This window comes from Hermetia illucens, chromosome 2 (assembly GCF_905115235.1).
Source record: "Hermetia illucens chromosome 2, iHerIll2.2.curated.20191125, whole genome shotgun sequence".
Lineage (NCBI taxonomy): Eukaryota > Metazoa > Arthropoda > Insecta > Diptera > Stratiomyidae > Hermetia > Hermetia illucens.
The window spans coordinates 39,823,871-39,836,687 of record NC_051850.1 but is presented as its reverse complement, the minus strand read 5'-3'; the positions used below and the strand labels follow the sequence as shown (position 1 = coordinate 39,836,687).

Genomic DNA, 12,817 nt, shown 5'->3' with positions numbered 1-12,817 from the left:
GCTCCCGTCCCAGACCGCAAATCAATTGTTACATGGGTCACTACATTCAGACAAACTGCAAGTGCGACAAAAGGAAGAACTGGGGTCCCTCGACCCGTTAGATCACCTGAGAGCATTGAAGCAGTGAGAGCGTCAATGTTGCGATCACCACGGCGTTCTGCGCGCAAACACGCATCTGCCCTTGGACTATCCGATCGTTCTGTGAGAAGAATTTTTCGTGATGATCTTCATTTTCATCCCTATAAGATGTCGATAGTGCAGGAACTTTCAGAACGTGACTTCAATTCTCGGATGAACGCGTGTGAGCTACTTCTTGATGTCGTTCCCGAGGGTGCTATTGTTTTTTTAGCGGTGAAGCCCATTTTCATTTGTGTGGGTCGGTTAACAACCAAAACATGCGCTACTGGGCTGACACCAACCCTCGAGAATTGCATCAAAAGCCTTTGCATTCACCAAAAGTCACAGTGTGGTGTGCAATTTCCTCAGCTGGAATTATTGGTCCCTGGTTTTTCGATGAAAATGGGGTTACCGTGGCAGTGAATTCGGACCGGTATGTAAACATGCTACAGAATTTTTTTTCCCACGGCTAGAAAATTTGGCCACTTGGGACACGGTTGGGGGGGGGGACACTTGGTTCCAACAAGACGGTGCAACAGCACACACTTCAAGAGCATCGATGGCTGTTTTGAAGCAACACTTTCCAGAGCGCCTTATCTCAATTAGAGGCGATTTGGAATGGCCGGCACGCTCTCCCGGTCTGTCCCCTTGTGATTTTTTTCTATGGGGTTTTTTGAAATCCCGTGTTTATGTGAACCGTCCAAGAATCCTATAAGATTTGAAGACCAACATCCAAGAAGAAATTGCCAACATAACACCTGCTATGCTAACAAGAGTCATGACAAACGCCAGAAATCGGTTTACGCAATGTATAGAGAATGGGGGACGTCAATCTTCAAAACACTGTAAATAAAAACTTTAAACATGTACATATATTATAAAAAATAAATAAATATTTTCCGATGCATCCGTACAATAGTTTTTATTGAGTTTTGAAGAAAGGAAGTTATGCTGCCGCACCCTGTATCATCAGTGTAATAGAGGAAAGATGTTATGGTCCATTGAAGTCCTCCATACCCACCAGAAAAGGCAGCATGGAGAAACTTTACCGGTAAAAAGAAGGAATAGAATCGGCAGCCTATTTGGATTCCGCTCTAAAATTCTTCAGAAATTTTACCACAGTGTAACACGTGATGATTTTTCTCAGAAAATCCCCTTTTACTTAAAGCACTCTAGATACATTCCCTGTTAACACTGTTGAAAGCCTTCTTGAAAACGATAAAGAAAAAGCGAAGCGGATATGCGAACTCTGTGCATTATTCCAAAATTATCCGCAGGGTCTTCACATGTTCAACACGGGCGTATTCAGAGAGGTGCTCTCTATCGATCAAGATTCTGAAATTAATTATTGAAGCTTTTATCTTTAAGACGGCAGGAAACGCACAAATATCACACAAACCGCACAAATAGATTCTTCCACTCCCTGGGAAAATCCGCTGGATTTCCATCTAAGTGGAAGAAACGTATTTGCAGAAACTTCAGGATGGTGAATATCTCTGCGGGGATTCCGTCAAGTCGTTAACTTCGTTTGCATTGATTGAGTTTGACTTCAGTTCTATTTTGAGAAATAGTCCACATCGATATGTTACTATGACTAGCCACATCATCTACGAAAGGGTGAACCTCACCGGACGATGGTGAAGCACTTCTTCCGTATCTTCAGTTGTTCATTATCGTGAAAAATCTTAAAATCTTATTGCAAATTCTTTCGTGATGCGGTATACAATTCTGAAATAATAACCGTCTTCGAAAGCTTCTGCTTCCCTGATCAGCGCAATAACAAATTCTACAGTCAGCCAGATGTGATGCCTTTAATGGAGGCCCAATGTTCATTAATATTCTCGGGCAGACTATTCGAGCCATTTGCCGCCCCATCTTCTACAATCGAACGATAGTTGGCTCCTATTAGGGGCAGTGTTGGGCGTTGCAGCTCCCCAACCCTACGAGAAGGGATGTCCGCAACTTGCAAGTGAAACTTGAATTCAGTATCCTGTCTGAAATCGGCTTCTGAGTAAAAGCGCGCATCTTGTGGATATAGTAAGCATCATCCTAATCTCCTCATTTACCTCCAAAATTTCCAGCTGTGGTGCCGGAATTCTCGCCTTTTAAATCACAGATCGCTTCTCCCAAGGCCTGTTTAAAAACGATGCTTTATGCGGCATCATTTTGCTTAGACCGTTGTTGAAGATGAAGAGTCTCGCGAATGATCTTGCTGCGAGCATTGGTCAGGGTTAACCTAGTCAGTTCTCTTAGTTTCGCCGGGATATCCAATTCTCTCATGGTCATGTATAGTTTTGCCCTGGCTATGCGAGATGTTACAACTGATGGCATATTCCAACAGTTTTTCCATCGTTTGCCGCACAGAAAAAACGTATTTGTTGCTGATTTCTTTACAGTGAAGACTCTTTTATATGATCTTGGTTGCTATTCAACCTAGGAAGATAGCGGGGAATATCTTAATAGACGGTACTTTGCATTATGATACCTCTACAATTACTGCACTGCATGATATTCCCCTTTTTACGTATGGGATAAGGATTGCCTTGTTGCCATTCATAGGACATTGGTTCGCTACCCCACACGTTTGGCTGCCTGAGCGCCAACTTTTGATACTTAAATCTATGAATTGCGCGGATTGTTTCGTCAAGGTTTGGCGGTGGTAGCATTTGCCCGTCATCTTCAGTTGACGGGAATTCCAATTCGCCAACTTTCTGGTGGTTGAAAAGTTCATAAATATTTTTATGACCCATTGACTATTGACCCATTGCTTTAAAATTACTATACGGTCGGAAACCAGATTTCTCCCTTCCTGTCGCCAGAATATGTATCGAAGTGCATATTGCTTCATCCTGATGATTCGTTAGTAAGACTTCCGCGTTACTCTTTGAGTTTACAAGCCTGCTCGTTTGCTTTTTCTGTCTGTGAAATTGCTTCTCCGCATAACGAAGTTCACGGTCTTCACACATGCCCCCGTTTTTCGAAATTGGTCCTTTGCCATTGTACCATTCCTTTTTTTTGCGCTGCTAGTTTACATTCATCATCGAACTTGTTGTTCTGACCTTTTTTTGCGACTTGGGATCAACTAGTTTTGTGGCCGTACTAATGATAATGTTGGGAAGATCATTTGTCGATGCTTCATTTTCAGGACCTCTACTAGCTCCAATTATTTAGGCACCAATTTTCTCTTTATGTTTGTTACGGAGGCCTTATTATGGATGACTTCAGCGTTCACTCTCAACTAATTGTTAGAGGGATTTAAGGTGGTATCGTTCTGCAACGAGATAGTGATCCGAGTCTATATTGCGCCCCCTATAGGTTCTGACATTGGTCAACATTTAGAGGTGGCAGATTTCCAAGGTTCGTTCCACTGCCTGGTAGATGGATTCTGCTTCAAGATTGCAGTCTCTTCTGTGGGGACGTGAACGCTAATGCGGCTTATATTTCGAAATTTCTCTTGCAACCGCAGAGTGCATAGCCGTTGATATACGGTTTCAAAACAGTTTTTATCTGTTTAACCTTTTCGCTGAGAAGGAAACCAGCACCGAGCTTATGGTATACTGGATAGCCATTTTAATAGATGGTGTACTGGGTGTACTCCAGAAAATCAGTTATTGTCCAGCGCATTTCTTGTAACACTGCCGCATTAGCCTTATATTAGGGCAGGATATCGGCTAGCTGCTTAAATACTCTGGGTCTGTACAGGAAGCACATGTTCCATGGGAAAGTGGCCAAATCGTTTATCCGTTCTCATTGCCTTCGTTCTAAAATCAATCAAGTCCGAGGATCCTTGTTCATTGTATGGGCAAAAGCATCCTTGCAGGGTCTTAAACGCATGACGTCATTCATTGTACTCCCTTGTACTTAATGCACTACACTGCAACCCTCTTTGCTCACATATGTTTCTTAATAACTTAATATCTACCTTGCCCTTTTTTCAAATTTCAAGACTATATTAAAGTTTTCCTTTAATTTTTTTAGGCATGGATCCAAACTGGAGACACATCATTCCTCCAGGACAGAAAAGAGTGATATCTGAAGGACAATGTTTAGAAGACTGCACTGGTTTCGCTTTTCCAGCTCAGGGGATAAATATTTTTGCTGTGATGATGCAAACTCGGATGATCGGAAAAGAAGTTAAATTGAGACAGGTGAGCTGAAAATAAGTAAAGGTCACAAGATACTATCAATTAGCGTGACTGAAATCAACTAGCATGTAGCAAGGTTAATGTCTACATGGTATTCTATTTATAAATACCACACATACTGGCACTTTGCTCCTCAAAAAAATTAGGCCAGACTGCCACATAATCTCCTGAGAATATTAACATTGCGTGACAACATCAAACTCATAAACATCGGAAACATCTTTATTTGCCCCCAAAGAACATTTTCGACAATTTGAAATCAATACTATCACATAATTATAATTCCCTATCATCATATTATCATCAACTAAATCTAATCAAAATTTATTTCTTTTTTCACCTAGATACGACGTAATGAAGAACTCCCACCAATCGCTCATGATAGTAATATCGATCCAAATTATCAGGAATATCGAAGATTACCCCAAGAGGTCCGTTCACTGCCAGGCGATAGACTTATTGCTGAATGCATTTACGATAGTTCGTCACGGAAAACAATTACATTAGGTAAGAAAACGCCTAGTTCCAACTAGGACGATTTAGTGTGGAGCTAAAAAAAGAAGGGGAGGGTCTGGAAAAATTGAAACAGGAAATGAAGGTAGAATGGAAAAAATAGAAATTCCAGGATAGCTTTGTCTTCTTTTAGTTTATTTATGTCTGGTTTGTTGGAGGGACACATACCACAAGAATTAGCACTGAAGGCTCAAGCGATGTATTCCAGGTGTATTGATATTTGCTCCTGTTCAAAGGGACTGAGTACTAACTTATTTATGAGTGTTGAAAAGCATGCAATTTATTGTCAGGCGCCAATACGACTTCTGTAGGCAATCCTGTAATTTCGTCCTAGCTAGTGAGTCGGGGGGAATTGGCCGTGAAGGCAGTTGCGAGAACTCCCACTTTGAGTGCAAGTATTGCAGTTGCAATTGTTTCGAATGAATGCGCTCTACTTGGCCCGGCTAATGACTAATCCTTGTGCTTTGGAAATGGATATTATAGCCTTGGTTCCATATCCAAAAAAAATGAAGCTGAAAGGGTAGTAATTTGACTATTGGAACAGTCCAGTCGAGGTACGCGATACTTTGAATACGGACAATTTTCATTGCAAATTATTTCTGAAGCTATTTCTATCCATCTTCCAACTCATGGCAGGGAGACTTTACAAACCTTGCCGTTTCTCGTACCTCAACCATAGATTCCGTATTTTATGTCCCTGCGTTGGTTATACTCTGATCCCCTCCTAGTTATTTTTATATTTCTATTTATATTTACATCTTGTTTACATACAATTTTGCAAAACCATTTTCTCATTCAATTTTCTTTCTTCTGCATTGCATTTTCCACCTCCGCAACGTGAACAACGACATCGTAAACAACGTACAGGTGGACTAACGACACGTGAGGAGAGTTGCATTGTTCTAACACTTTATTATCCGCGTCAGAAGGAATTAACGACATGCCATTCATTACCCAGTTTGCCGACAGTGTTGCATTCGCTGGGCATCGAGGATCTAGCAACGTAAGTATCCCCTTTTCCATATGCATGCATGTACTTGGGTGTATGGTATTAAGTAATAAAGTGAAGTAGTAACAGAATTTTATTGTTCTTCGGGACTGAACCTCGCAAGTAAAGGGAGAATTATGGACGCCAAGATTAAGGTTGGCGAAAGCAAAGTTATTAAGTATGAATGAATGAAAGTTGGGTATGGGAATGGAGGAAGATTACAAATAATAGGTCACGAAGAATGCTTCATGTGCTACTATGTATGTTCAAGAAGTAGAAAGGGTTGGAAAATGAAACTTAATATATTTATTTATTTATCGGCGAAGCTTATTTTCTCACCTTCAAGCATTAAATTAGAGGTGATACAATTGATGTTTTGTATGATGGTTTAGGTAGGAGTCCTACATGCAGTTCAGGATTGGTTATAAAATTATCACTGCATTCTGCATGCATAAACCTCCCTGCATGCTGCACATTCTTTCCGAGATTAATAGCTCCCCGGGAATCTAATAGTAAACCATCATGCTAAAAAGAATGAATGAACGAACGAACGAGGATTCCCCCTAAACAAAAATATGAGGAAAATGCAGACAGTAAGCGTTCTGGAGCTCGTTTAGCCTAACTCCCCACCTTCAAAATGAGATCAGTTCGAGGGAACCTTGACCTTGGAGTATCTTTTGCGACAAATACAGATCTAATCTCCCGCCAAATGCGCAATTGCTGTCGTAATATGCTACCCCGTTGTGAACTGAAAAACTCCATGTAATCGTTCACTAAATGCGTGGAACCAAATAGCAATCTCATCATATCCTTTCACCAAAAAAAATTGAAACCTCAATTTCAGCCAAAAAAGTCATGATATCCGTGTTTTGGAACCAATTCAAAATCTGACACAGGGAAAACTATCACAGCGACAGGATACTGTGAGACCCTAAAAAATTGTAAAGGACAATTCAAAACAGAAGGAGAGGCAAGCTTACAGACTGCATTCACGAAGCAACTTCTGGACCCCGCAAAAAAGACACTCATCCACTTCACCTGGTAATGAGGTCATCAGTATATTAAAGGATCTTGATTAGGTGTAGGCTTTGGGATATCTACTATAAATAGCGAGATGAGTGTTGCGGCAGGGACCTAGCCTTGCTAGATTCCAGGAAGACTCTCCGCCTAACTGGGAAGCTAAGAATTGGCGTGAATGGAAGTCAAGGACATTTTTCAGCTTGCAGATGACTTCGACTTCGAGTCGACAGCATTCATCATACCAGGACTACACGCCTACCTTATAATTATTTCTGAGGAAAATATCACTTTTTAGGATAAGATGCGTTTTCAAACGAATGAATTGCTCGTTTGTTGTTGCAAGTTTGTGACAGAACGGTTTCTACCAGACTGCTCATCGACGACTAATTTGATGTTTTGCTCGAAAATTTTGACAGAGGCCTGTAACAGTCATTGTTTAGGAGCGGGGTGATTAGTATACATTTCTTCAGAATGATGGTAGGAATTTTGTTAATCCCAGTCAATCCCCTGTTTTTGCTATGCTTAATGGAATTTGGGCTTGGTAAAATCGAACCAGTTAGTCTGGTTGAGAAAACTGGGAGAGTTAAGCTAGTTATTTGGGACTCAAGGAAGGCGATTGATTTCAGGTTTCAAAACTTTAGTCATGCATGTGCAGTGTAAAATGGTGGGCTTTGAAAAAAGATCATTTGCCTTTTTTGAGGCAAAATGTTTTGGGACTTGTTCGCAATTGCCAGATGAGTCGCGAGGTGATTTTCTTTTCATATTTTTGAGCTTAATTCTATATTGGACAGAGTATGAAAATGAGTGGTATACAGGGTGAGGAACCCTTCGGCGATTCAAACTTCGGGAGTGTGGTATTTGTCTGAAAGGAATACTTCTGACAGTATTTATTTCTAAATAGTTTCCCCCAATAGTTTCGTTCGGCGAGGAGATTGGGATAATTCAGGGTACGAATGGGCATAAGTTCGTATTCCCTGAATTATCTCAGTGTACTGATAAATATTTGGCACGCGGCAGTTGTGAGAAAGGTGAGTTTGTGGAATTTGGGTCAAAGGGATTGAAAGCCTCCTTTGTGAGAAAGGATTTACTGAACAGTTGTATATTGAGCAAAATATTGGTCAATACCTTTGAAAGGGGGTTCTTAGAAGAATAATAGAAGCTAAATGAGAGGACGGCCAGTGGTGAATCAGATACAACTTTGAATTGTACCAAATATTTTTCCACCCTGAAGTCTCCAAATTAATAAAACTTCGATAGCTGCAATAGGTTGGCCACGTTCAGTATACTAACGAAATTTAGATACCTAAAAGGGTATTCAAAGGGTGGGCAGAAGTACGAAGAGCGATAACCAAACCGCAAAAGTGGGGTAGCGGATTCTGTTGACGAGGACAGCGCATTACTGTTCGCAATCCATTGATCGAGACGGTTAGAGGAAGGACATCCTGAAAGCCAAGGCCAAGTGGGCAGTAGCTTCTCGACGACGAAGATATTAAGGGTAGCGGCATCACCACGGCTACTGAAAGAAACTATTTCTGCGGATGGGAATGTATTTTGATTCGGATTTTCGTTGATGCTGCTGCTAATCAGAAAATAGTCAGTCTGGCGTTCCCTTCCAGAGTCTAGGGACCATGATTTGCGAGATGGGTGGTGAACAGAAAAGTTTGCAAGATAACAACTATCCTTTTACCTTTAGTATGATTGCATAAGTAAAGCTTGACTGCCCATCGAAGATTGTCAGTAACAGAATTCTTCTGAAGAAGAGGCTGCTTCCATTCTGAGCATTATGACTTACCAGACGCCATCAATGGGCTTTGGTCAATAAAAAATCGTAGGAGATCGAATAGATTGTGCTGATCTAAATAAAAGGATATCCGAAGGGACAAGAACTGGGGAATACGACCGATAGGGCAAGATTTGTCCAATTCGCTCCTTCTAAATAGGTGACAGCTATAATACATATGGCCTAGCATTGCTATGCAGGAAAATGATTTTGATTTTCAGCATCGATGGACGTTGTTCACCTGGCATCACCTAACTTTCTCCTCGCTTAGAGTTGTCCATTTTTAATTGCGAGTGGCAATGCGATGCAGAAAACTATTTCTTTTCTGTCATTCAAGAAGCATCACATACGTCAGCAAGCATCTCTTGACTTTCTTCCCCTTCAATTGATGGTACTTAATTCTTCGCTTTTTGGACCAGTGCTATTGAATACAAACATTTACAGACAGTCGATCTGTCAACGTTTAACTATTCCAATAATTTCTGTATTTGTGCATCTGTAACTGAGTAAGTGAACCTTCAAACCTTCATTACGTTTTTTAGTCTTGCTTATAGTCTTCTAGGCTAAATGACTACGTCCTCCAGTTGACGAGTCTAAAAAGCCGTAACTAAATCCTGCCAAGCTTTTGTTGGTACTCCTCATGGCCCGTATTCCTTCGACTTTTAATGTCCGGCTGGGGATCCTGCAATTGTCTGGCTGGGGATTCTGGAATTGCCCACGCTTTGTACGTCTTTACTAGACTGCAGTTTTGGATACTTCCTAAGAGTCAAATCTGGACATAGAGTTTCCATGAATGTGGGATTCCAAACATCTTGATTTGCTCAATAGCGAACATCAGGCCAAATTACTTGTATGCTTTGCGCTTTCCCATCGCGTGCTTCAGCTTCCATAAATAAAATGGCTGTACTTACGGTTTTAATCCTTTTCTGAAGTACTACGGTAGTTTGATAATTTTTTTATTAATTCCATGAGCAGAAATGTGGGCGTTTGTTGGATGTTTTGTTCATTGTATTACGAAAGCTTTTTCTAAGGTCGTAAGTGAGTTAGCGACAATTTTTACGGTTGATTTGAGAATACACCGAAATATCCAAAATATATACTAACTACCGAGAAAGCGCCTTTGGATCGTCTGATCCGCTTGCGCAGTTTCAACGATTTCTAATATTTTTGAGGTGCAGAAACGGAGGAATACGGGACAAGATTGTTTTTATTCTAATTCGGCTCGGGGTATATATACGATCGTCGAAGTGAGTCTAAATCTGTTAAAAAATTAAAGTAATCAGTGCAGTGGTAAGTAGTGCCGGCGCAAGCCTAGACCAGGACCAACTACATGGGTATTTCAATTCTTCTTTTTTGTTGGTCATTACCTCGGAAAATTGTGCCTTTCAGATGTCCTGATGTGTTTTTGCAATGATCTTTATTTCAAAGCCAAGCATTTGCCTTCCTCACCTTATGAGCGGGTGCTGAATCCTGGTAAAAGGCACAATTTCTTCTTGCCGCCACGTTTCACTATCTTTCCTGAATCCACATCTCAGGCGTTCATTATTAGGCCGTCAACATGGAAATAGGGTCTGGTAGCATCTCCTTCGTCACTTATGACCCTAAGGATGACGAGGGGTTTTCCTTGGTATTTTCAGCTTGTCGAAACTTGTGGGTCATTCCGAAAACGGTTTTTTTTACTATCTAAACCACTCAATGTTTGCCATCCTGAATGAATTGAGGACGATTGCATTTCGGTCCTATTCCTGGTTCATGTGTGGGCAGGTTAATATATGCTTACATTACCATGACAGATTTGCATACCTCGCCGAGTCAACGATTGTTCTTTAGTTTCTTTCTGTGAATTCATTGAAACATTCGACCACGTCAGAATGAACTCCTGGTCTTGGTTAAACAACGAAGAAGCTCCAACTTAACACACCATAAGCTTGCGAAAAAATTGGTGGTGTTTAAGGACAAAATGCTCCACAAGCATGAGTAGCAAAGAAATGCCTCCTGTGATCTTGTTCTACAAATTTTCCCCCGCTGGTCAAAAAATTCGGAAAAAAAGCATATGAAAATGCACAGTCCTTGTATGCTTCAGGGCAGTGAGTTTCCTCCGTTCGATGACCCCGTGTTGAATCTCTTCACTTCAAATGAGTCCTCCAGTCTTTTATGTGGTGGTCATCAAGGTCGTTTTACTTAGATTCTACTTTTTAATATATGACTAGTATACACGAGGTGTACCCTACTTATGCCGAGGCAGTGACGTAAAAAGACGATATGGATCGAGTGATTATCGAGGAATTGCTGCTCATTAGCTCGATTATGCATCAAAATTAATTTTTTGGGGCTTTCTCTCGGATCACCATTTAATAATCGACCACTTTCCCCCAAGGGACCTGCTTCCAAACGTTCAAGCCATTTATATCCAAAATTACTAGGAGCTATTTTCATGTATCTATCCTGTAAGGAACATCATTGATTATTTATACCTATTGATTCGATACGGCTCCACTCTATTAATATTTGCCGCCATTCTAAAATACGGATCATGTGGAAAAACGATACTTTCCACCCTATTCAAATGATCAAATCGCGGCATACCAGAGCATAGGAAACCATTACAATATCCTTGTAGCGTAAAAAAGAAAATTCAAATAAATCCTCGTTCTCTCCGTCATACCGTTCATTTCGGCGAATTCCCATTTGTAATATAAAAATAGAAACACTATTTGGTTTGGTAAGCTTGCGCGACAACATGGCCGTCTTTTGAGAGCATCGGCTTTCGCTTATAACATTCAAGCGTAAAAAGTTTTGCTTGAATGGAGGAATCACCTCATGGTTGGAATAGTTTCTCTACATGTATAGATATGAGTGAAACTTCTACATGAATTATTCAAAAGAAGGAAGACGGAGAATATCATATTCAAACTTTGCAAATTTTTCTTCAACCTCATACGTTTATGTGTCTGCTTAGACTACACATATGCACATATGTACATGGACTGATGCTAATACTCGCTTCACATTTCAAACGCAGCAAATATGCTTTTTGGAGCATATAAAAATATGCTCATATTTGTCTCCATGTCACCCAAAACTCAATTCCATTTGTACGTTTTACATACATCTATGTATCTTCAAATCTCCAGAAAGGAAATTTCCTAAGGATGAGGAGCATACACTTCCCTTTTCTCACTCCCATCGTATGAGATATGTGTTTTGAAAACGAACTTCGTTGAAATAAATTCCGTGTAATCTGATGTGAGAGAGAGTGGTGTCCTGGGTTTTTGGTCCTTACACTTTTCGATTTTTCTTGCGGATGAACGGAGAGGCGAAGGTTTAAGGAACCACGGGGAAATCCTGTTAGTATCTTCCAAGATTTTATGCTTTCCTGTTGAAGTTATAACAGTAGTTGTTTGTAGTAATATTCTATCTACGGTCTGCTGTCCATTTTTAATAAGTACTCCAAAACGTTGGATGCCTCAATAGACAAATCGTCTGATTCAACCACTTTTAATATAAGCACTGACATCTTTGTGAAACCTGAAGCCTGTATCCTTAACTCTGTTAAAATAAGAATAATTTTTCTATGTTATCTTAGCTAGACGCAAAAATTTGTCAAGCCCCAATGATCCATCTCATCCTCCAAAAATTTAGCCTCTCCATGTTTTGAAAACATTAATGTGACCTTCCTGTTATCTTCCACTGTTGACTGGTAAACATTCGGCTGGTACTCCTTTCATGTAAACCAGGAAGTCTAGCTTGATACATGATGGTTCCCTCGGTATACCCAACACATATCATTCACCGTCAACGAAATCATTCAAAGCAATTTGTTTTGTCAACTGTGAAAGAAATGAAGAATTTCCCCTCAGTGGGATGAAATGCTTTCCGCGAAAATTCGAGAGGTTAAAACCTGAAGGAGCTGACGGTCTTTGGTTTTCTCCGAGCGCTGTGCTGGCTAGCTGGTGTAAGATACAGAGGGAGAGATGTACGTACGTCATACGTATTTATACTTCAGGATGAGGGAGCATGCATAGTTAATGCCAACGTGCCAGCACAAACGAAATTGACAATTTGTACGCTGATACAAATGTTTAACTTAAGGTTTCTTGTTGTAGCTAATATCCATATGGGAACGTCTGTGGGAGCGTATGTAAACACTCCAGTCTCATGGTTTTTTAAAAGTACCACGATGACTTCAGCAACTTAAGTTAATCTGCATCTTTTAGGGTCAGGCGAATTAAGGTTACTACAGATTCGTATATG

The 12,817-nt window shown here is 40.5% G+C and overlaps 1 protein-coding gene across 1 annotated transcript in view; it reads left to right on the top strand.

Annotated features, from left to right (window-relative positions):
* LOC119649384 (MOXD1 homolog 2) overlaps window positions 1-12,817 on the top strand; it is a 310,141-nt gene that overhangs the window by 245,219 nt on the left and 52,105 nt on the right. The window contains exons 8-10 of the mRNA XM_038051502.1: window positions 4,096-4,265; window positions 4,607-4,769; window positions 5,643-5,778. Of these exons, the coding sequence (XP_037907430.1) occupies window positions 4,096-4,265; window positions 4,607-4,769; window positions 5,643-5,778 (469 nt within the window). The remainder of the gene's footprint in view (window positions 1-4,095; window positions 4,266-4,606; window positions 4,770-5,642; window positions 5,779-12,817) is intronic.